The sequence below is a fragment of the Micromys minutus genome, assembly GCF_963924665.1.
Source record: "Micromys minutus genome assembly, chromosome: 4".
Classification (NCBI taxonomy): Eukaryota; Metazoa; Chordata; class Mammalia; order Rodentia; family Muridae; genus Micromys; species Micromys minutus.
In genome coordinates this window covers 29,809,135-29,834,418 of record NC_137973.1, presented here as the reverse complement: position 1 = coordinate 29,834,418, position 25,284 = coordinate 29,809,135, and the positions used below count along the sequence as shown (strand labels likewise).

At 45.6% G+C, this 25,284-nt stretch overlaps 1 protein-coding gene across 1 annotated transcript in view; it reads left to right on the top strand.

The window, feature by feature from the left end:
• TUFT1 (tuftelin 1) overlaps positions 1 to 23,713 on the top strand; it is a 38,312-nt gene extending 14,599 nt beyond the window's left edge. The window contains exons 2-13 of the mRNA XM_080915183.1: positions 2,464 to 2,538; positions 2,904 to 3,005; positions 6,329 to 6,415; positions 7,082 to 7,171; positions 9,039 to 9,101; positions 13,709 to 13,822; positions 18,359 to 18,487; positions 19,054 to 19,148; positions 20,052 to 20,157; positions 20,862 to 20,945; positions 21,978 to 22,078; positions 22,555 to 23,713. Coding sequence (XP_080771309.1) covers positions 2,464 to 2,538; positions 2,904 to 3,005; positions 6,329 to 6,415; positions 7,082 to 7,171; positions 9,039 to 9,101; positions 13,709 to 13,822; positions 18,359 to 18,487; positions 19,054 to 19,148; positions 20,052 to 20,157; positions 20,862 to 20,945; positions 21,978 to 22,078; positions 22,555 to 22,618 — 1,110 coding nt within the window. The 3' untranslated portion in view covers positions 22,619 to 23,713. The remainder of the gene's footprint in view (positions 1 to 2,463; positions 2,539 to 2,903; positions 3,006 to 6,328; positions 6,416 to 7,081; positions 7,172 to 9,038; positions 9,102 to 13,708; positions 13,823 to 18,358; positions 18,488 to 19,053; positions 19,149 to 20,051; positions 20,158 to 20,861; positions 20,946 to 21,977; positions 22,079 to 22,554) is intronic.
• Positions 23,714 to 25,284: the final 1,571 nt, after the last annotated feature.

Genomic DNA, 25,284 nt, shown 5'->3' with positions numbered 1-25,284 from the left:
ACTGGTAAGATTAGTGTGTATCAAAGAATTGTCTTAATTCCCTTGACTGAGATTGGTGGTGCGTGCCTCTAATCCCAGCACAAAGACAGGCAAGATCTCTGTGAGTTCAAGTTCAGCCTGGTCTGCACAACAAGTCCTGTGCTACCACATCTGATATGTCATGTATTTCTAAGGACAGATAAAATGTATGTATGTGAACAGTGTGAAATGACAATCAGCTAATCATATGCTACTGCTAACCAGCATATGCCTCACACGGCTATCATAGTTGGTGAGAATGTGTCATTTAAGAAAACCCGTGTCAGGCTGGAGAGATTGCTGGAGTTTAAGAGCACTGGCAGCTCTTGCAGAGGACCTGGGTTTGGTTTCCAGTACCCACATGGTGACTCACAACTATCTGTAACTTCAATTCCAGACGATTAGATGCCCTCTTCTGGCCTCCAAGGGCACTGCACACAGAGGGTGTACATGCACATGTGCAAGAAAAGTACTCATACATATAAAACTTTTAAAAAAAATCTTAAAAAATAAAGACAAACAAAAAAAATGCCTCCTGGAGAAGGGGAGACAAGCTTGCCATGCAATCCCGAGAACCTGAGTTTGATTCTTGATGGCAGTACATGTCTGTAGTCACAGTGTTAGAGCCTCCGGACAGGAGGATTCGGAGGTGCTTGGCTGGCTTTCCAGCCTAGTCAGATTGGTGAGCTCAATGTTTAGTGAGTTACCTTTGTCTCAAAAAATAAGGGAGACTCTGCCAGATCTCTGTGACTTCAAGGACAGCCTGCTCTATAATAGTGAGTTTCGGGACAGCTAGTGCTACGTAGCGAGACTGCCAAAAATGAGGGCAGGTAGTAGTTGAGGAAATGACCTGACATTGACCTTCAGCTGTCAAATTCATAAGCATATACACATAAACAGCCACAAAACACTATAATCTACTCTGCTATTTTTTTTTCCATTTGTGTATTTGTGGGGGAGAGTATGTTCATTCCTGGAGGTCAGAGGACAATCTGCAGGAATTGGTTCTCTCCTTTTACCATGGAGATCATGGGGATTGAACTAGGTCACCATGTCCAGTGTCAGAGCCTTTACATGCTGATAAACCTTACTGGATTTGCCAATCTGTTTCCTTTTAAAAACATCTTTTCTTTTTATTTATTTATCTTATTTATTTTGAGACAGGGTCTCACTCTAGCTAGCTCTGTGGCCTGGAACTTGATATGTAGACCCATCTGACCTCAAACTCAGATCTCCCTGCTATGTCCCCCATACTAGTTCAAGGACCCTTTCATCCCTGGATGCCCAGCACACCCATCTTCTGAGGTTTGGGGTGCAGTCAAGTGGTAGAGTGCTAACATGGACAGAGCAGTCTGGGCTCCATCTCTAGCACTGCAAGAAAAACAGAAAGAAAGGAAGGGGGGCTTTCCATTTTTCTCCTCCCACCCTCTCATTGCCGTGTCTGACACATGCTGTTACACTTTGACAGTTCAAGTCCTTATTTTTTTCCCATTGGCACCAAGGCTCAGACTGTCTAAGTCCCTCATACATCCTAAATCCCTAACCTGCTTTTCTCTCACTTTTGTTTTCCTCTCTGAGGTTTTAGTTATCCCCACAGGTGTTTAATCTACTGTGAGTTAGGAAAGAAACACTTCTTCATCCTTTGAAATTAGGCGACCTCAGAATCAATACCCATTATCCTGCCTTCTGTAATCTGGACAACTTCCATCTATGGCTAATAGAGAGGCTCAGTTGGATTCAGGCTTTTGTTTCTTTGTTTGCTGTTTGCATGTTTTGTTTTGATATGTCTCACTTGTGTTACTCCAGGGTGGCCTTGAATCAATGATCTTCCTACCTCAGCCTGTTAAATCCTGAAATCATAGTGAGTGAGTGAGTGAGTGTGTGTGTGTGTGTGTGTGTGTGTGTGCCCATTTCCAACTTGGAATTTAGGTATATTATTGTTTGGTTCTAGGGGTTATCCTACATTTCAAAAACTTACTGGCTGGTTTTCAGGAGTAGGAACTCTGGTTTCAAGATCCAAGTATATTAGTGTACACCTGTAGTCTCAGCACTGACATAGTAGGGACAGAAAAATCATAAGTTCAGGGCTGTCTTGGGCAACATGAGACCCAGGCTCCGAACAAAAGCGTACCGGCGTAGAGATGGCAGTCCAGGGATAATTTCTCCACTGTCTGAGGAAGAGTAATCTATGCCCTGTGTTCCTGTGATCTGAGAATCAAGGTGTGTCCCAGGAGCCACATGGAGCCATGGGCTTGTATAGTCATTTTCAGGTGTGTAGACATAGGCCTGATGATGCCAGCGTGACCTGATTTTGGATAAGCTGAGAACACTTCTCTGGGACTGTCTTAGAATAGGGATAGACAGGTCTGCTGAAGAGAACATGCTGGCTGGTTGTTCTTGTGGGCTTGAAAAGTAAACGGTTACTGTTGCTGTTGTCATTACTAGGGAAGCGTGGACATTCTCAGGCTGACTCTCCAGAGTGAACTGACAGGAGATGAACTTGAGCACATAGCCCAGAAGGTATCAAGGTGTCTGTTGGGGGTGAGACCTCCTCTCAGCCAGTTCTTTCTTGCTGCTGAACCCACACCCTAGTGTTGCCTGGAGCCACCTCTGTTGCTACAAGCCTGAGAGAATCTCCTTTCAGACACACCCAGCTAGCTCAGCCTCATGCTTTGGGAAGTGGGAAGACCCCCCCCCCCAACTAAAATGAAAGCTAACCCAGTTTTCTATTAACGTTCCTTGCCCTGTGTCTTCGTTGCTGTATGGCTGTTCTTAGAGGGGAAAGAAGTCAGACTGAAGCTTCTTGTAGGTCTTCAGTGTGGGTCAGGTGGGAGTTCTGTGTTGCTGTGTGGTTTCTGAGTCACTCCTCTTTGTCTCTCTGGCAGGCGGGCAGGAAGACCTATGCCATGGTGTCTGGCCACTCCTCAGGTCATTCTCTGGCTTCAGAACTGGTGGAGTCCCATGATGGCCATGAAGAGATCATTAAGGTGAGCTCAGTCCACTTTCCCGTTTTCTTTCTGCTTTACAGACCCTCAGGTACACGAAAGGAGCTGTTGGTTGACATAGAGCTTGTAGACAGGAAAGGAGGGGAGGGTACTAGCTCCTGCTCATCTTCAGGGGTTCTAACACCCAGAATCTAGAGCCTGTAGTGAGTGACTTTGGCTGAACCTTGCCCCAGGCTTGGGGATGAACAGTTTTCTTTCTTTTTCAAAAATAGCTTTAGATGAAGGAGGCTAAAGTGGTTAAGCACTTACTGCTCTCGCAGAGGACCTGAGTTGGGTTCTCAGCACCCATGTCAAATGCCTGTAACCAAGGAATGTAATGCCCTCTTCTGGCCTCATAGGGCACCTGACATGTGTATACAGACATACACGCTGGCAAAACCCCAATATGCATGTAAATAAAGATGTTTTTTTAAAATGAAAATCACTTTAGAATAGAATATAGTTAGATAATGTACACGTGACACCGTGAGCTCAGTAGAGTCAGTCGTGGTTTTTAGTGTGGCCATAGAGTTGTTCAAGTCACCACTTTAAACTCCAAGGGGGTTGTTTTCTTTGTAATTAAAGACCAGGCCTGTGTGATCCAGTTTTGCCTCAGTATCTCAGTATTCATTCTGCCTTAGCCTCCGGAGTCCTGGAACTCCAGATGTATGCCACCAGACCTGGCTCCACTTCGGAAACATCCCCAGTTATTTCTCCAGCTCTGGCCACAACTTAATCTCTTTCTGGACTTGCCTATTTTAGATTCTCCTATATATAAAATCAATAACATGTGACCTATTTTCTTCGGTTTGTTTCCTTCTTTGAAATGTCTACTTATATGTTAATTAATGGGACTCAGTGTGACCTTTCCCTGCATGCACTTAGCATATGTCATGCTTCCGTTAGTCTGAATGACAGTGCCATCCTGATTAGTGATTACTGTAATTTTGTAGCTGATTTTGAAATTGTCCTTTAAGGTATTTTGATTGATGCTCAGGGTTCCTAACGTTCCTCTGTGAACTTTAAGCTCAGTTTACCAGTTTTTGCAAAGAAGCCAGCTTGAGGGGATGGAGAGATGGCTCAGTGGTTAAGAGAACAGCTTGTTCTTGCAGACGACTAGGGTTCAGTTCCCTGTACCCATGGTGGCTCACAGCCCTTTGAAACTCGAGTTCCAGGAGAGCCAACACCTTCTTCTGACTTCATAGGCACTTGGTGCACGTATATACATGCAGTCAAAACATTTATACACATACAATAAGTAAATTTCTTTTGGGGGCTGGACAGATGGCTCAGTGGTTAAGAGCACTGACTGCTCTTCCAAAGGTCCTGAGTTCAATTCCCAGCAACCACATGGTGGCTCACAACCATCTGTAATGGGATCTGATGCTCCTTTCTGACAGCAATTAAATAAATAAATATTTTTTTAAAAAAAAAAGTAAATCTCTTTTTTAAAGGAGCTGGCTAGAGTTTTAGTAGGGGTGTGTTGAATCTGTTGTTCAGTTTGGGAGGGATTACTATCTTCATCTTCCTGTCCAGAAAGATGGTATAAACTATGAATTAATTTTTTAAATTAACTATAATTAATTTTTTAAAGTTTTCTTTAATTTTTTTTACAATAACTTATTTGTAAATTTCAAAATAAAAATTTTATTTTGCTATTTAGAAATATTTTAGATTTATTTATTTTACTCTGTGTGCATAAGTATTTTGCTCTGATTTATGTCTGTGTACCATGTGTGTGCATCAGGATCCTCTGGAACTGGAGCTACAGATGGCTGTGAGTTGCCATGTGGGTACTGGGAACTGAACCCGGTCCTCTGTAAGAACAAGTGTTGTTAACGGTTGATCCATTTTTATAGCCCCTCATTTTGCTATATTCTTGAGATAAGTAAGGGCTTACATTATAGGCTAGGCTAGATTGGAACTTGCCATGTAAGGCTGGCCTCAACTCTTGATTCTCTAGCCTCTGCCTCTCAAGTGCTGGGTTTAAGGACAGTTGCCACCATACCCAGCATTGGAATCTATTGTTTTTAAGATAGGATTTCACTTTGTAGTTCAGACTAGCCTAGAACTTCTGCTTCAACTTCCCAAGTGATAGGATTACAAGTGTGAGCTCCCACACCCAGCTGTAAATGGCATTTTATTTATTATTTTATGTATTTATTTGTGTGAGCATTTGTCAGTGTGAATGTATGTGGATACATGTACCTTTGTACCTGTATACATATGCAAACACCAGAAGATGCCATTGGATGTCACTGTCTGTCTTTTCTTTTCTTTTGTGGGGGTGGGGGGGGGGAGTCTCTCCCTAAACCTGAGGCCTGTGCATTCTCAGCTAAACTGGAGGCCAACAAGCCCTGGTGATCTTCCCCATCTGTGCCTCGCTGGAGCTGGGGTCACAGGTACTTGTGGGGAAGCTAGCTTGTCACCTTGGTGCTGGGATCTGAACTGCAGTCCTCATGGTTTCAGAGAAGTGCTCTTAACCATTGAATCACCATCTCTCCAGCTTCTGTAAATGAGATTTTATCTTTGGATTGCTAATTGCTAGAGTGTAGGGAGACCGCCTGGCGTACATTAAGGTATTGTCTTTTAGCCTTGCTGCTCATCTGTGGGGTTTCTTAGGCTGTTCTCTCTGCAAGGTTATGCCATTTACAAATAGGAATTGTTTACTTCTTCCGTCTTAAGCTGAATGCCATTAATTTATTTACTTTCTTTACTCAAAGTAATTGTATGCCCCTTGAGGAGGAGAGGACTATCCCATAATCTAGCAGGGTAAATTGTAAGCATCTTGCTGTATACCCTCCTAGAAACACATGTGTACCTTTTTTTAAAAAAGAAAATCAAATTGTGTTAGTATACTCTATTGTGTCATCTTCTGCCACACTTATGACACGTTGTAACATCTTCTGTGCCTGTATCTGGCATTTTACTGGCTGCATAATACTCCATCAAAGACTTACTATAATTTATTGGGTTAATTCTCCATTGTTGGACATTGTGTCTATTTTTATTCTTTTGCAACCGTACCTAATACTTACTTGAACACAGATGTATTCTAACAGTCAGAGGTGTCTCCTTGGCTGGAAAATGCTGGTGTGCTAAGCAGAGCATTAAGTCCCTCCCTCAGTTGGTAGTGCTTGTCTCGCATGAGTGGGGCCTGCATCTGGGTCCCAGCACTGCTCCACAGAGTAATAGGAATCCATTTTTAACTCTGCTAAGCCGAATTACCAAATAGTCACCTGGTGAGTAGGTGGGAGCAGTATGTTCCTTCCTCCTAGGTGTGGAGCTCTGTGTTTCTGAAGTAAACAGTGTTGTCCTTGCTGCAGGTGTACTTGAAAGGGAGGTCTGGAGACAAGGTGACCCACGAGAAGAACATCAATCAGCTGAAGAGTGAGGTCCAGTACATCCAGGAGGTCTGGACCCCTTTCCTTGGAGGGAACACCTAAATTCCCTGAACCTTAAATTTTCGGGGCTACCTTCTGTTATGGGTTCTGATGGTTTTCCCTTCTGTTCCTTTTATGCCACTGAAGCACCCCCATGCCTTCCTATGTGTCAGTTTGAATTTATTTATAGATTCCTATTTGTTACCTGGTTTTTTGAGACAGGATCTCTCTTTGGAACTGTGGCTGTCCTGGGACTATCCAGACTGGGTTGGCCTTGACCTCATGGAGATCTGACTGCCTCTGTCAAAAAGCATTTTTGTCTTTTCCAGTCTTATCTCTTAGTCAACAAATAATTGAGTGTCCTGTGCCTAGCCAACACTCTGATGGGTTTAGTCTTAATCGGTCTCCCCCTGCCCTTGCCTGCCTTCTACCTCTCCTTAGCACTTCCCACTGGATTCCATACTACACACCTTATTTGTCTTTTATGTCGTGTGTCTTTTCAACTAGCACTGCCAGAGCAGGGGATTAATTTATCTTGTTTGTACAAGACAGGTTGGGTTGTCACCCCAGTTGAACACAATTCCTCTGTCTGCATAGAACAATGCCAGACTGAGAATAGTATGGGCTGGGGGAGTGGCCCAAAGGTTGTTTACTTTCCCTGCCCTGACTCTCAAGTATCTGGCCTTCTCTTCCTAGGCCAGGAACTGCCTGCAGAAGCTCCGGGAGGATATAAGTAGCAAGCTTGACAGGAGTCCAGGAGACCCTCTGCATCAGCAGGAGATACAGGTACTTTCGAATGGTACTGACTATCAAGACATGGTTAGGAAGGGAGGATGGATCAGGGATCTGGTTTCCTGAGAAGTCTCAGAGATAGGGTTCCCAGTACATAGTCATAGACAATCAACTATGGATCCAAACTTCTTGCTGAACTTGGGTGAACCTAAGTAAAATGGAAGTCTTTTTTTTTTTTTAAATAAAGATTTTTGTTTGTGTGTTCATTTCATCTATCCATCTACCTGTCTGTCTGTCTGTCTGTCTGTCTATCTATCTATCTATCTATCTATCTATCTATCTATCTATCTATCTATCTATCTATCTATCTATCTATCTATCGTCTTTCTATGTAGCCCCAGCTATCCTAGAACTTATTCTGTAAACTGTGATGGCTTCTAACTCACAGAGATCCACTAGTCTCTGCCTTTCAAGTGCTGGGATTAAAGGTGTGCACCACCACATCCAGCTAAGATTTATTATTTTTACTTTATGTGTATGAGTGTTTCCCTGCCTGTGTTTATGTACCAGGCATGTGCCCAGTTTCCCAGGAGGCCAAAAGAGTGTTAGATTCCCTGGAACTGACATCACAGATGGTTTTGAGCTGACATGTGGGTGCTGGGAACCAAAGCCAGGTCCTCTGCAAGTGCTGCTACCTCTTCAGTCCAAAGGTGGAAGTCTTGATTCAGTCCTCTCTCAGCTGGGAAACTTCTTGGGGGGGGTGTCCACCATTATCTGTCCCTGTGTCCTTAGCCTGGCCTAGGATGTGGGATGCAGAAACATCAACAGTGAGGGGCAAACATTGCATAAATCTTCTCTGAGAGGATAGCGTGGGATTCCAACTTTGTCAAAGTTCCAGGAAAGGAATGTTCTCAGGAGTAGGGAATGTCTTACTTACCTCTCACTTTTGGGCTCCTGAGATCAGACTTCTGTCTCCTTTGTTTGCCTTTTGGTTTGAGTCAGGTGGCCTTTCTCCAGAAGCCCCCTCCCTGTTCTGAAGTGAATACTGGCCTAGTGGCTGGTGCCAGATGGGTTCCTTGTAGTCTTGACTGGGTTTCATGTTGTGATCATTTCCAGATTTATTTTGCTTTAGCTGAAGCAGCACTGTGGAGGCCAGATGTCACACCTGTCTGGTGGGAGGCACCAGAATATTTTGTGCACAGAGTCAGGCCATAAAGCCCAGACCTCTTGTTGGCACAAATAGCATTGTCACCTGGTGAACGGTCTGGCTTTGGGTTAGATAGAATCATAGCAAAAGCTTCTTCCTTTCTTGATTTGTGCTTGGTCAGAACCTGTCAGAATCCCTACCACAAAGAGAGCTCAGTGTTTATGGCAGGCGGCAGCTTGTACTCCTGGGTGGGTTGTGTCTCTCACATTCTCCAGTCTATGGCAGGCTTTAGCCTGAGGTCTTTCTCATCTACTCCACCGGTTATAGGCCATTTTATGGCCCTCCACGTTCTGTTTTCTTGTGGAACAGTGGAAATCTGTCTCCCTCCCTTGCTCCTCTCTTTTCTTCTGTTTGTCCCCATTCCACCCCTTTCCTGCTTCCTCCTTCTTCCTCCCCCCCCCACCTTTCTCTGTAAAATTGAAAAAAATGTTTTCACATTTATTTTTGCATGTGAAGTAGCACGCATGTAAATGTGTATATGCATGCTCTTATGTTACAACACACATGTGGATGCCAGGGACAACTTATGGGAGGCAAGTTTTCTCCTCTGCCAGGTGGGTTCTGGGGATTGAACTCAGAATGTCAGATTTGGTGGCAAGTGCCTCTGAGCTATCTCGCTGGTCTGTATGATTTGACATTTTAGAAGTATAATCTTCAAAATTATATGCTTGGTTAAGTTGTTTTTAACTCCTGACTTTATTTTTCCTTAAACAGGTGGTACTAGAAAAGCCAAATGGCTTTAGTCAGAGTCCCATGACTCTCTACAGCCCATCTGAGGTAAGTAACGGGGAAGAGACCTGGCCATCCCGCCTCATACTTACTCGATATCAAAAGTAAACAACAAAGACAAAAAGGCAAAAATACCCTAAGCTAACTGCTTAGAAGCAACTACTGTTGGTAGGGGGATCCTCATACAGCAGTGTCTTTGATTGGCTGCCCCTTGGATGAGCCCTAAGAGCTTTAAAGGAGTTGACGCCTTGGTTCCCTCCCAGGAGATGTGGAATAACTGTTCTGAGGTGTGATATGAGCGCGAAGACTGTTTGATTCTATGTTCATGAGTGTTTTTCCAGTGTGAATATATGTGTGCCACATTGTATGCCCCACGGAGGGTAGAAGAGGGTGTTGGATCCCCTGGAACTAGTGTTTCCGTTGTGAAACATCATGTAGATGCTGGGAGCTGAACCTGGATCCTCTGGAGGGGCAGGAAGAACTCTTAATTTGCAAAGCCGTTTCTGTAGCCCAGCATCAGGATTTTTGGAAAGCTCTGTAAAATGATTTTTATATTTATACAGAGTCTAGTACCATTGTTTTCTATGCACAGATACTTATTTAAAAGCTGTGCTTATTAAACACACCATATGTGCATGCATAATTGAGGGTCATGTTAAACACAGTTTTGTTTACTTTCCCTATTTTATGCTATGCAAGCACTTTTACTCCTGAGGCACATCCCCAGACACCTGGTTTTTTTTGTTTTTGTTTTTGTTTTTTAAGTCTCATTTTATTTTATTTTAGAGACAGAGTCTCTCTATGTAGTGCTAGCTGTCCTGGGACTCACATGTAGACTAGGCTGGCCTGGACTAACAAGAGATCCTTTTGCCTCTGCCTACCGAGTGCTGAGATTAAAGGTGTGTACCACCATGCCCAACTTTTTTTTTTAAGGTTTATTTATTAATTTTGGGAATACACTGTAGCTGTTTTCATATACACCAGAAGAAGGCATCAGATCCCGTTACAGATGGTTGTGAGCCACCATGTGGTTGCTGAGAATTAAACTTAGGACCTTTAGAAGAGTAGTCAGTGCTCTTCTTAACTGATGAGCCATCCTCTCCAGCGCCCCCGCCCCCATGCCCAACTCACATTGTGTTGCTTCATAGAGCTTCATAGGTGGGTGTGACTTTTTTTTTTGAATGATATTTGTTACCTTATATGATTAGTAAGATATACTAACTGTAGAAAGTCTGGGAAATTTAGAAACACAGAAAAGTAAAACAAGAAAATTTAACAGTTTTAGTCTCGGCATCAGTGGCAGGACTGCACATCCTTTTTTTTGTTCTCTCTCTCTCTCACTGTCTCTCTCTCTCTGTCTCTCTGTCTCTCTCTCTCTCTCTGTAGTGCTAGAATTAAGTCCCTGAGGGACTGCAGCTGAGGAGGAAAAGCCAGATTTCTGAGTGTCCTGCGGAATAACCCCAGGCTCTGTCAGAATGAAGTAAAGATGGGGGATGGCACACATTTCAGACTTGAGCTTTGGGCATCAGGAACAGCGAGAGGCTTAGGGAGAAGACAGCACACATGGAGTTACAGGTTTCCCTAGACAGGCGGTCAACCTAGGTGTCTACGGCGTCGGCTGGTGATCTTGTGGCTTTCTAAATTACACTGTTCAAAGGACATAATTTACAACATGTTTTGAAGACTGAGCAAAACTTTTTAAAAATTAAGTAAAAAAAAAATACATGAGGTAGTCTATTTCTTGCCTGAAAGAATTTTCTTTTTTGTAAATTTAACTGTCAGGTAGTTTAAATCATTGCTTTTTTACACCGTGTGTGTGTGTGTGTGTGTGTGTGTGTGTGTGTGTGTGTGTGTGAGCATGTATGTATCCATGAGCGTTTGAATGCCCCTACAAGTGTGTGAAGGTCAGAAGACAGCTGAAGGGTTTTCTCCTACCATGTGAGTTCCAGGCATCGAGCTCAATGAGACTTGGTCACAAACCCACTTATCGACTGAGCCATCCCATTGCCATGAGGTGTCTTGTCTGGGTCTTTGGGATGAGAGAGAATTAATACTATGGTCACGTTTACAAACATTTGGCCCAAAGTAAGCTGAGGTCACTTGTTACTTTTAGAGTTCTGTCTAACTCCCTCAGTAAGCACTCTTAGCTTTATTAGTACTGTTCGCCAGTTATCTCTCAGTTGAATTCTTTCTTATCCCATGGCCCTCATTTTTTCTGCCTCTCTGCCCTGTCTGATCTCCAGAGAGGTTACACTTTGATGACGTTTCTCTGTCTTTCCATCCATGCAGATTCTTAGCTACAATTTTGAGATTGCACCTTACGCTATATCTCTTTGTTTCTTTGGTGGGTGGCTTTTTGTTTGTTTTTGTTTTGTTTTTAAGGGACTCTGTTTGCTTGGTGCTGAGGACTGTAATTATGGGCCCCTCCACTAAACTACACACCCAGCCCCAAGGCCAACTTTTTGGGGGTTGGGTGTTTTTGGCTTTCCTGTGCAGAACTGAATCACACCTATTCATTAGTCACAGTGTGTCACAGTTCATCAAGGCCTCTCACTGGTCAGACTGTTCTTTTTTCAATAACTATAAAATACTTAACATACATATGACTTTAAATATGGCTGTAAGGTGTTTTCACTTTATATGATGGACATATCTTTTTTTATTGTTTTTTAAAAATAATTTTTCCCAAACTACATTTTGGGGTCTATGTATATTTACTATATGAAATCTGGTTTGTAGTGTCACAAATGATGGTGCATATCTATAATCTCAGGACCTGGGAGACTGAGGCAGGAGGATCAATGCCAGTTTGAAGCCTAGTTTGTTATTTGTTTCTCCCACATGTAATTTTATAACATCCTTTTTTTTTATTCTCTCTCTCTCTCTCTCTCTGTCTCTTTCTCTCTCTGTCTCTCTCTGTAGTGCTAGAATTAAGGCCAGGGCCTTACACATGTTAAACAGTCTGCTACTGAGCTGAACTTCTGACATATTTTGAAAAAAATCATCATGTCATTAAGGGGGTCTTATGAGAAGGCTAGTTGAAATAAATGTGTCAGAGACATATGCAGGGTCCTCTTGCGGTGTTTTTACTTGGCCTGGGTGCTTGAGCTATGCTAGAGAGGAACTGACAAGGAACTTAATTAATGTCCAGATTTAAGGATGGTTCCAGCCGCGTGCTTAATGCTAAACCTGCACAGTGAATTGTTCCTTTTCCACAGAACACCATATTTGGCAAATAAATTATAGTAATACCTGGCAATGTCTGTCTAGATTTTCTTACAAGCTCCAAACTGTACCAAATATTGTCTTCCCAACTTTGGACATAGCCTATGAGATCTGGTGGGATGAGGAGTCTTCCCTGTTTCATTCATGTAGAAATGGAGGCCCACGGGAGCCAGGAAGAATACGGAGGCTGGGAAGCGTCTCCCTCCACCCAGCTGAGAGTTCTGTGCTGAGGTGAAAGTCTAACCACTTCCTACTGTGCAAGACCCAGAGTCTGTGCCAGACTCTCAGGGAGTTATTTGGTGTTTCATGCCTTTGCAGCAAAAAACGAGAGCGAGACCCTACACGTCCGCTCAGCCCTTACCACCAGCCCACGGTTGGGTGTGTCTGGGAGGGACATCTAGCAGTCCTCCGTGACACACCCTTTCCATCGCATTAGATCCGTCTTCATGCCTTTGCTCTAAACCTGTCTATCCAGCAGCAGCCCTATTTATGTATCCCGGGTGAGGCGTGAAAACAACAAAAGATGTGCCTTTGGGCTTTGGGGCTGCTGTCCTCTGTGTGATGGGAGGCAAATAGCCACTGTCCTTGGGAAGCCCAGTCTAAAAGGGAGGCAAGGTCATTTCTCTCAGCTCTGATCTGAAACTGGGACTGGTCGTTCATACCTTTAACCCTAGCCATAGAAGGCCGATGGCCACACATTTGAGACCAGACTGGGACTGTGTGTAGTTCCAGATCACCCTGGGCTAGAGAATGACTTGTGTCAGAACAGCAAAGGTGAATCCTGATCTAGAGGAAGCAGAGCATGCTCATAAAGGCAGAGCGTACACATGCCGAGAAGCCATCCACCGAGACACTCAGGCAAGAGCGCCTGTGCCCAGGTTCGGGTGGAAGGAGAGAACTACCTCCAGCAAGGGGTCTTCTGGCCTCCACATGTGTTCTGTGTCACACACACAGCCACCCCAACACAAGGAAACTATTTCTGGCCAGTGGTAGGAACACATGCCTTTAATCCCAGCACTCAGGAGGAAGAGGCAAGCGGATCACTGTGAGTTCCAGGACAGCCAGGGCTGCACAGAGAACCCCTGTCTCGAACCTCTTCTCCCCACCCCCAAAACAGAAAAACCATTCCCTTGATGTATTTAAAAGTTACTGTGACCTAAAGAGTTGGGTTATCTGAAACTGGCCAAATCCCTTAGAGATTAAGGGAGACGTGTGTGTGTGTGTGTGTGTGTGTGTGTGTGTGTGTGTGTGTGTGTGTGTGTGTAAATAACTCAGAACTTTTGGTTGTGCTTCCTTGTGTGATACTAATTCTTTTGTGAGGGTGATCCCCACAGATAGTCTAACCTATGTGGGTTAGAGGGGAATCTTCTCTTACTAGGTCATAGATATAGCAGTTCAGTTTTCCCTTCCTGTCTCTGCTCCGGTTCTAGGTGGACCCCAGCATGAGTGGAGATGTTGAGAGCTTGAAGAAGACCGTGCAGGAATTGCTTGCCAAGCTGCAGGAGGCTGAACAGCGTCACCAGACAGACCGTGTGGCTTTTGAGGTAAGATTGGGCATCTGGAGAGAGGATGCCCTGAGAGACTGGCTCCTGGATGAAGGGCCAGTGACTTTCTCAGCATGGACTTCATTTTCTGGGTGGACGCTGGCCTACAAGAAATGCAATGCTCCAGAGCCTTACTCACTTGCCCGCCTTTGTTTTCCTTAGATGTTAAAGTGTTTGCTGCCCAAATCTGGCCGAAGCTCCTGACTTTTTCTCTGCAGTGCTGAGGACAGAACTACCTATGCCTTGTGCATGTTAGGCCATGCTCTACCACTGAGCACAGCTAGTCCTTGAAAGTTAGATCTGGATTCTCTATTCCACTGAAGTTGAGAATAGTTCTAGTCTAGCACAGCAGGTAATTCAGAAGTCAATTGCTGTGTCCCATAATTAGAATTATGGGGTCAAAGGTTCCTTGTGGGCAGGGACCATTACTGTCATGTTCATAGAACCCCAGTGCCTGGCATAAGGTAGATATTTCATAAATGTGAACTGAGTGAGTGAATACATCTGTCTTGTCAAGAAGTAACTATGCCAGTAAATTCACCTTAATTGCTGTTATAGTCATCATTAGATTTTATTTATTTTATGTGAATGGTTGTTTTGTCTGCATGTATGGGTATCTCATATCTGGTGCTTGAGAAGGTCAGGGTGGTCATTGGATCCCCTGGAACTGGAGTTCTAGATGGTTGCAAACTGCCTCATGGGTGACGGGAATCAAACTCGAGTCCTCTTGAAGAACAACACTGAGACATTTCCAACCCCTGTTGTATTTGAAGCAGGGTCTCATGTAGCTTTAAAAAATTCCTGATTTTCTACCTTCCCCAGATGCTGTATTACAGGAGTGTGTCCCCATGCCTGGTTTGATTTGGGGGGGGCGTGTCCTGGAGATTGAATGCCCACTAGGCAGGCACACTAGCCCTATAGTTGATTTTGTTTAAAAAATTATATTCATTCATTCATTTGTGTGGTGAGCAAAAGATACTAAAATGGCATGAATGTGGAGTCATTTCTGTCCTTCCACCCTGGGGCTCCTGGAGACTGAACTCAGGTCATCACATTTGGTGGCAGTTCCCTGCTGAGTCATCTCACCAGCCTTATTTTTCCAGTAATCTACATTGTTTTAGGTTTCTTTTTAAAGTCTATCTATACATATAAACCCCCTATCTATAAAGAGTGTGCAGGGTCTTCAGTTCACTGTGGAAAATTCTTTGGGTATAAAATGAAGTGTACTAGAATAAGAATTCTGGAATTTTGGTTTCGTTAAAAAACACAGAAATATTATAAGAATATGCTTTTTTTAAAATCTCAGGTGTGGGGTATGGGGTAGCTTCAGATTGTTCACAGCAGCTGATATTCACCTTGTGCTTTATCAGGGGCATGATTTTGCCAGCTCCAGATAGTTTCTGCAATTGTGTGATGTTTGAAATTATGGGGACTTTTCAGAGGGTACATAAATGTTAGGTTCCTAAGAGGCATTGGTTGCTGTTGGTTGTGGTTTGCTAAGTAATTGTGCACAGAGAAGAAACGAGAAGGAATTAGAAATCCTGACAGAGAAGATCAAACTTGCCCCAAGGAACTCGTCAGCGGGGATAGTTGCCTGCACCTTCCCCGGAACTGTCTGGAGTCAAGAATAAAAGACAGATAGGCAGACTGACAGACAGACAGACAGACAGACAGACAGACAGACAGACACACACACACACACAGAGAGAGAGAGAGAGACAGACAGACAGACAGACAGACAGACAGACAGAGACAGGCCAGTTAATTTTTAAATGCCTTGGCTAGCTCAAAGGTTGGGCGATTCTAATCCTTTCTGAGACTAGCACACATTTCCCTCCTATAATTCTGGAATTTTATCTTCATTGCCCTGGCTCCTTCTGGGAGCTCCCTAGGTTTTGCTGCCCAGATGCTTCTGGGCAGACCTTCCAGGGGCCACATTCCTCCTTCTCACCTTCATTTTGGATGATTTAGCAATAAATCTGATCCATCTTCTGAATCATAGCTATTTTTCTCTTCTTCATCCCAGTTCTTAGCTCATGCCAATCAATCTCAAGGTCCCGCCTCATTCTATCTGCCCAGCCATTGGCTGTTGACTCTTTACTGATCAATCAAAAACCAATTGGGGACAAGGACCTTCAGTGTTTGGACACACAGATTCCTCATTTTGGGGGCTAGATTAATTCCAAGCATTAGAACCAACCCCCAACAAGCAGGAATTAGTCTAACAATAACGTTTTCCCCTTTCCGACCTCTGACTTTATTCAGGGATTTCTTTCCTTTCCTCTCTTTCCTCTTTTTCTCTCTTTTCTAGTGTTAGGGGGCTGAAGAGGCATGGAGAAGGTTGGAAGGAAGAAGAACCCACAAAGTAGCAAAAACTAACTATAGTGCACTGAGCAATTGTCTGTTCTGTGTGCATTTAGAACAATAACCCTCCGTTATTGATTACAAATAAAATGTGTTATGACAGGATTATATTCCTCGTGGGCACACTGGGATCTTATAGAAGGAGGAAGGCCAGCCTGAATTCTTTCTCATGGAACTAAAAATATTTTTTTTTCATTGTGGATGGGTGTTATGTCACAGTGCATATGTGGAGGTTGTGTTCCTCTTTGCTGGAGTGGGCTCTTTCCTCCCACCGTATGGTTTCCAGGCATCAAACTCAGGTCCCTAGGCTTGACAGCAAGCACCTTTACCTTTGTTCTGAGCCATCTTACTGACCCTCAACGAGAGGGTTTTTGAGAGGAGGATGGAGGAGGGAGAACAACGCTGAGAATGATGAACTGCCCTATGTTAAGGAAACTGAGCCAAGAGCTGTTGGAACCCAAATCTGCATTGTGGGAGGCTGTGTGTGAGCACTGTCTTCACTGGGTTTAGAAGAGGGAGCTAGGCTTTGTTTTTCTTGGAGCTTCATTTCCAAGCACACTTTCCTATTATACGTAGTTTGACTTGGGACAATTTTAAGACCAGTTTGTGTGCAAAGCAGCCATTTGGTAAAGGTGTTCCCAGTCCCTTTTCGATGACACAGTTCAGATAATCTACAGCCACCTATTTCCTCTGCTCTCTGCAAAAGCTACAAGGAGAAGAGACTGAGGCTACAACCCCAAGCAGGGTTATGGTGGTGGAAGCTTTGGGAGGTTGTGGCTTTCCAGACACACTTGTCATTTCTGACTGCATGTGGTGGAGCCAGCTGCTCCTAAGGAAGAGCTCCCTGAACAGAAACTACATACAGGCACACGGCTGGGGATGACAGCCACCATGGTTTGAGATACCCACCTGCAGCAGGTGCCCTTTGATCAGGCTCCTTCCTCTGTGAGCAGGGCAGGATGAGCTTACTGGACAGAGGAGTCTGGCTTTGGTTTTTCTCTTGGGCCTGTTGTGTTTTTTATGTTTGTCTTTTGCATCTCTGTGGTTCTAGTTGGAAATTTAGATCAGGGCTGCTATGTCTCCTAACAAACATAACGCTGCTATGTCTCCTAACCCCTCCTGATAAATAAGATTGTTCAGTCTTTTTTTTTTTTTTTTTTTTAACCTGGGGGTATGACAGGCAAGATTGACAGTTATCATGAATATCGCCTGTCTGCTGGCTGCCTGCTGTCAGGAGGGATTTGTTTGGCTAGGGCAGGTGTGTTATATGGACAGATCTCATCATCTACTTTCTGCGTCAGGTTTTTTCTGCCCTGATTCTGAGACTGGGCATAGCCAGAGAAGCTGACTGCTTTCTGTCATCCAGGCATTCCAGAGCTTATCTGGCTTCTCTTTTACCACCAAGTGATGAGGTGTCTGGGGTGAGTGGGAAGCAGAGAAATGGACGCTGAAGTGCCCTGGTGGCAGCATGGGCCCTGCCATTCCCTAGCTTTATTTGTGAGGGGGAGGAATGGACTGAATAAACGAGCACCAGTTCCTTTGAGACCTGCCGAGCAATTGCTGTATGCAAGGAGCTCTGTGGCTCTTTGGAAGTGTGGGAGGACCCAGGCCTGTCTGCTATGGACTTGCACCGTGTTCATGGGTGCACTGAACCTAAGGAAGAACCTTCCCAGGGCTGGGAGGGTGCTTGTGTGGGATGTCTGGGACCTGCAGGATAAGCAGGCATTGGTGAGATGGAAGCAGAGGAAATAAGGCAAGGTCTTTCCAGTGTGGTTTCTCACCTGCTGAAGGACGGACTGCCTGCTGCACCACCTGTGCAGGCGCTGTGTTGGCTTGGCCTGGAGATGGCAGAGCTGGGAAATGGAAAGACGGGAGTGTTTTTCCTACATTATTTGCTTCTGACCAGCAGGGCAGCCACAACAGTGGATTGAGCTTGTCACCCCTCGAAGGGCCATGGAGGTGTTCTGAGATGTCAGCCAGGGAGTCTTGATGAATTGTGTGCCAGTTGACCTTGAAGATGAAGTTAGTCTGTAAGGAGCCAGTTAGTCTCCAGAATGATGGGATGAGAAGCAACAATATTCCCAGAAGCCACCCCAGCCAGGTTCCCTTTTGGAGGTTTTTCAGCGTTTGCCCTTTTCCTTTCACCATTAAACACACCCTTCTGTGTTGTAGGTCACACTCAGCCGGTATCAGCGAGAAGCAGAACAGAGTAATGTGGCCCTTCAGAGAGAAGAGGACAGAGTGGAGCAGAAAGCGGCAGAAATTGGGGAGCTGCAGAGGCGCTTGCTGGGGATGGAGACGGTAATAGTGATGTTCTGGCTCAGAGTTTAGCGCTGGGGCAGGAAGGAACCTAAGGCTGCTTTCTCTAAACAGCTCCAAAAGCATCCCTTCTTAGCAGCCACACACATCCATTCTGATCCCTTCCAGCGCTTTAGGAATGAATGGAGGGTCTGTCATCCAGCCTCAGTCTCCTTCCGCTGCAGGTGAAACTATTCCCACCTTAGACTTGTTCTCACATAGATGGCCTTTGGGTTTCTGAAGATTCTGAGTCTCCAGTCACTCCACGTGTTTCATCCAGGATTAGCCAGAGGCGGCAGGTGGGCTTGCACAATGCAGGGCCAAGTTCTCCCTCAGGCAGCTGGGTGAGGCTGGGAAGTTTCTGTATGCTGAGAGTGGGAAGGGCTATTCCCTGACAGGGGAGGCCGCCCATCAAACCAGCCTGGCCTGCTGTTCTTTGGCAACAGTCCCAAGCTCAGTAGCAGCCAAGCCCCTGTTCATATACCCATTTCAGCCCAAGGTGTTGATGTCTGTTCTTGCTACAGGCTTTTTTTTTTTTTTTTTTTTTTTTTTTTTTTTGTCCCACCCAGGAGCATCAGACCTTATTGGTGAAAGTCAGGGAAGGAGAGATGGCCCTGGAAGAGCTTCGGGTCAAGAACGCTGACTGTCAAGCAGAAAGAGAAAAGTAAGGGCCCTTGTTCACTATAAAGCTGGGTGTAGGGAAGAGAGGGCGGGCTATGTGCCCTCTAGATGGGAAGCTGGTGCTGATGTTAGATCTTCCAGTTCTAACTCCATGTGGAGCCCCACCCAGCCAGATACTGTCCAGAGGGCTTCTTCAGGGAGTCCATATAACTTATGGGCAATAACACAAGGCAGCCAGCTTTCTCCTGGATTTTTTTTTCAATTTACGTATTTTACGGATATGAGAGTGCTCTATCTGCATGTACATACAAGAAGAACACATCAGATCATATTATACATGGTTGTGATCCACCATGTGGTTGCTGGGAATTGAACTCAGGACCTCTGGAAGAGCTCACACAGTGCTCTTAACCTCTGAGCCATCTGTCTAGCTCTCTCCTGGCTTTAATGCTGAAAATTTTTAATACAAATGTTAATAATTAAAAAAAAAAAAGCCAGGCAGTGGTAGTGTACACCTTTAATCCTAGCAGTCAGGAGGCAGAGGCAGGTAGATCTCTGAGTTCGAGGCCAGCCTGATCTACAGAGCAAGTTCCAGGACAACCAGGACTACACAGAGAATGCTGTTTCAAAAAACCAAAACCAACCAACCAGACATACAAACAATAAATCACCCTGACCTTGGCAAGGCATGATGGGACATGCCTGCAATCCTAGCAGCTGAGAAAGTTGAGGCAAGACAATGCCTTTGAGTTAAGGCTACTTCTAAAACAAAAAAGCAGGAAAGACAAACGAATCCTGTTGCCCCCTGATGGCGTGCAAATGACTTACCCTTGTCGGTGATGCTCTAAAGTGCCAACTTGTTCTTTAGAGCAGGCCACTGGAACACAGGGACGTACCCTTGATGGCAAGTGTGACCTCACCTCAGCTTCTTGGTCTTTATCTCCAGGGCTGCTGCTCTAGAGAAGGAAGTGGCTGGGTTCCGGGAGAAGATCCACCACTTGGATGATATGCTGAAGAGCCAGCAGCGGAAAGTTCGGCAGATGATAGAGCAGGTACTTCTTAGCTGCCCTGTGTTTAGCCCATCCTGTGTGTCCGTCACTTACTCCCCTGGGCAAGTACATTTAAAACAGGCGGTCCTGCGATCATCAAGGCTGCAGGTTACTGAGCTTAGGTATTGCTCTCCCACAGTCCTTCCCTAACATTGATTTTTGCATTGAGCTTCTGCTTTTCCAATGGCCTCACTTACACTCTACGTCTTCCTGGTAAATGGGTAATGGAGGTGTAATAAATCCAGGTATCTGTGAAGATGAAGGAAGATCTCCTGCCTGACTGTTCTGCCTGAGCATCAGAGTAGCATATCTGGGATAAGCCCAATTGCAAAACTGTTTTGAGACCCTAAGGTTTCCCTCCCCAGACAGGGAGGCGTCATTTCCTCCCAGCTCCCTCACATGTGCTTACTGCGGCTTCTCGCTGTCTAGAGCAGTATCTGTGATGTGGTGAGCACTCAGTAAATGTTCCCCGGACAAGTGAATCAAAATAACTTACACTTTCCAAAGTTGTATCACCTGTTATGTGCTCCTGCTGCTTCTGGTCCATCAGTGATGAAAAGAAAGGATCTGTAGAAACACCAGTGGAACTGTGAGAAGGGCAGAGCTGTCCTTTTGGCTCTGCTGGCTGCCCTATAATCAGTGCAGAGTTCGGCAAGCACATGGCTAGTCTCTGCAAAATGAACTTTACATCTCTTACATCTTTGCAGCTCCAGAATTCAAAAGCTGTGATCCAGTCCAAGGATGCTACCATTCAAGAGCTCAAGGAGAAAATCGCCTATTTGGAGGCTGAGGTTTGTGTGTTGGACAGCCCCTAACAACTGGGCTCTTAAGACGCACAGGCAGAGGATGGGGATTGGTCCTGTCTAGCAGCTTGAAAGGAGGTATCCGGGAGCATTGCTCCATGGTGTTGAGAGTTTCCAGGGAGCAGCTGACAGTGGTAAGACCTGTCCCTGCCATACAGGGCAGAACATCATGGTGCAAGCCACTGCCTTGGCACATTTTAACCATAGGAGCTTTGCTGAAGGTGGAGCCAGGATTGAAGGAAGAAGGCCCATTCAGTGGTTGGCTTCTCCTCATAGCTCTGCTAATGGGTTCAGACAGCTATCAAGATGACTTCCTAGTCTCATTCCGGCTTTGCTGCAGCTGTTAACTACCTTCAGATCACATTGTGTGAAGATCTCTGTAACAGGGGAGACAGATGAAAGACGGTATTTAGAGAAAGTATGGTCTAGAGTTAAAAATGAAAATGTCGGGGAAAAACTAAGCCAAACCAAAAGTATATGGGGTGGAGAGGTGACTCAGAGGTTAAGAGCTTGCTGCTCTCCCAGAGGACTTGGGTTCTGCTACCGGCGTCCACATCTGGCTACCCACATCTGGCTACCCACATCTGGCTACCCACAACCACCTGTATGTTCAGTTCCTGGGCATCTGACACTTGTCTTCTGGACTCTGAAGGCACCTGTATGCATGTGGCATACACCTACACAAACATACATATAAGTAAAAAGTAAAAGTAAAAATCAAAAACAAAACTACAGGTGTTTTAAAAACTAGGCTGTTGACAAAGGCATATGAGTATTTTGACTGAAGAAGAAGCTACATACAGGAAGTGTGCATAGAGGAGGAGCCGGAAGTGACTGGTGTCGCTGAGTTACTGAAGGGCAGGCACTTGAGGCAGAGTATGATCTGTTCTGACGAAGGGAGGGGACACCCGTGGCTGGTGGCTTGCTAGTCGACATGAGGCTAGCAGGAGCGTCCCTGCAAGTTGAATAGGGCATGCAGCAAGCCAGAGAGACCCACTGTAACCTGCAGTCACTTTTCAGAACTTGGAGATGCATGACCGCATGGAGCATCTAATAGAGAAGCAGGTCAGTCACGGAAACTTCAGCACACAGACCCGTGCCAAGACAGAGAACTTGGGCAGGTAAGTACATGTGGAGAGTGGGCCCAGGAGAACAGGAAAGGAAGACTTAAACCCGGCTCTCTGCCCCAGCCTCCAATCTGCGCTCAACTTTCTAGCCTGCAAGGCTTCTAGAAGTATATCAACCCCCCGGAGAGTGTATTAAAATTTATTTATAGTATTTCCCTATCACAAATTTATACGTATATTTACATATTTCTAGAGAAGGGTCTTTTGTTTCTAAGAGATTCATAAAAAGGCCTTAAATCTTGGGGGGGGGGGGGACCAGGAATCTCAGCTATGCCCACCTCTCAGGTGTGTAACTACTCAATCTTTATCACCCCTGACACCAGATAGAAGTGTCAGGCCACAGTGTGTCCTCCACACTACTGAGCCAGTCTGGAGACACTGCAGTGTAGTGCTCCAGAGGCACCATGGAGCAGAGGCTCTCTAAAGCTGGGCGCAGCAGCTGTCCTCAGCATTTACTCCTTTCTCTCCAGTGTCAGGATATCGAAGCCCCCCAGCCCTAAACCTATGCCTCTCATCCGAGTGGTGGAAACCTGAGCCGCCAGGAGATGGATACTGCCATTGCTGTCACCTCAGCCCTGCAGAGAAGCCCTCCACCCCTGTAGGCGGTTGAAACTGACTCTGACTTCCTGACTACCCTGGTGGCACCAGGTCTCGGGCTCTTGCCCCAGGCTCCTGCCCTCTCCTTGCTGGCAGATGGGTCAGGAGGGCCTGTCTCCTCGGCACACTGCAGACCTTGGTCTCCTGCTAGCAGGAACGGAGCACTGTCCTTATTCTCGGTGTTCCCCACATAACAGAGCTTCCCTGCTGTGTGCACTGGAATCCAGCTCCCCAAAAGCCAGGTCCTCATCAAGTCCAGAGAAGTGACAAAATTCATCTCAGCCCAAAAAGCTAGAAGCACAGATGTACAGTGATTGAAGCGTGTCCTGGGGGAAATGAAGTTCCTTCTGCAAACACAGCTCAGTTCTTAGCAACAAACTGTCTTTCCACTTGGTTCTACCTTTGCTGATTGGTGCCTTTTAAAGGCAGCCAGTAGGGGCTAGCTGGCCAGGCCTTGCCTACTAGATAGCTTTGCCTTTTGGAGGACAAAGGAATGTACATCCAGGCAGCAGTTTTTAGTAGGTAGATTCTCTAGGGCAATGAATAGATCATGGAAGCTCCCCATCTGTGGCACACCTCAGTCTTCCTAACCCAGAGCTGAGAACTGTTTCCTCTGTCAGTCTCAGCCAAACTGCTACTATATTTATTTTACTAAGTTATTGCTGGTTGTGGTTACATCTCATAATTGATTTAGTACCAGTGTTCTGCAGCCTTCTGCTGAGGTGTTTGGGTTTACTGGACATGGAGAAAGTATTCTGATTGGCCTGGTTGGTTTCCCCATGCCGTCCCTCTAACTGCTGCTTTTCCCTTCTTTCTCCGGAGTCAACCTGTAACTCAGGAGGCTAGTGTCTGTCTGGGGAATAGGGCAGTCGGGACTGTTTAGGAGACAGAGGTTCTTCTAATCGCTCTGAACCTTTCCACCCTATAACAGCCTCGATCCTAGCCCTGAATGACCCTGCAGCTCATTGTGTTCCCTATAGTGTGGTCTAGTAGCCTCAAGAGTATCTAAGCATCTGAATATGGAACCATAAGAACAGGTTTAGCCTTAGATCTACTTGGCTCACAACCAGAAGCCTTAAGTCTGTGTGTTTTTAGTCAGGACTAGGTCCAGAGCCTGGTTTTGTCTATACAATGTCCCGAGACTTCAGGCAGAATGAGGGGGTTGAACATGATCTCCATGCCCCTTTAATTTTTTTTTTCCCCTGTCTGTGACACAGTCTTTGTACGGCGACTTTAATAAATTATGCTAACATGTCTCTTTGCCCTGTGGATCTTTTACTGTTTGGGGAGAGTGAAAGCACATAACACCATGTCTCTCATAGGTGGCATCCTGTTGTCCACATGTGAACGGTAAGTTATGTGTGTCATGGTATTCCAAAAATTACAAGCCATCAGGCCCCGTGGTCTAACCCTAGCTTTGACCTTGTCTGGGGTAGTTACCTTCTGGAGTCCTGAGTTAGGCCACCCTGTGTCCTGACTTGGTACAGCACTACCCAAAGTTGTAGGTCCTGAGACTGCATGGAGAGACAGCAATCATAGTAGAGGCACATGAACAGCTTACATCCTTTGTAGAAGTGAAAAGCTCTGGGAAATGCTGACTGCAGCTCTTCAAGAGTTTAGTACTTTCTGGCAATCTCTGTTAATACAGTGGCTTTTCTTTTCCTCCCTTTCTACCAGGAAGCTAGTTGGCTGCAGGGTCAAACAGGACATAGCTGAATTTACACAAAATTCTTCTGGGCCAAGGAAATGGGAAACAACATGGTCCTGTTGCCTGGTCCCTCGGGTTTCGCTTTCTCCTTCAATTGAGAATGTAACTTTTGTCCCCTGCTCCAGCCGTATTCACAGTACAGGCGTCAAAATGCACTGGAAACATCCCACCCTAGATCTTGATGTCTCCTGACTCCCTGGTTTCTCTTGCACTGGCAGGCTTGCTTGGCACAGGTATATCCAGACTGCTTGTCTCAGAATATTAACAGGGTGGAAGCAGGGTGGGGTTGGCAAGGGTGCCAAGAAGACTGGCCTAGCTAGAGGATGCAGGAGTGAGTGTTGCCCTGCAGGAAAGGGAGGCCCTCTAGCAGGGCCTGCTGGGCTACATGGGAGAAGCAGAGATGTGGGGTGGAGATAGGAAGTGGGCAGGAGACTTTCTGGAGACCAGAAGCAAGGCTCTAAGAGATTCTTTTGATCAAAAAACAAAACAAAAGAACAACAAAACCAAACAGGAGGGGGAGCTCTGGAGTCTGCCTCATAAGCCACTGAGTTGCTGCTGAAAGGAACAAGGCCAAGGAGGATGCAGGAGAGTAGCTGGGTAACCACAGCATCTCCACAGTCTTCCCAATCAGAGATGTTGGATGGGGCTGAGGAGATGGCAAGCTCCTGGCTTCTGCCTTCTTTTTTATTGCCTGTGTTTTGTGGTTTCCAGCCAACTCCTGTGTGCTACCGGAGGGAGACTCCAGTTCTGCCTCTCTGGGACCTTTGCCATGAGGGTGTTAAGAGCTGCCCAGACATGCAGCCATCATTGTCAGCTTCCTATAAACCTGGGCTGCAGGCCTGGTGTTGGAACCGACGCTCACAGGAGTGCTTGTTCCCTTTCTGCCCAGCAACTG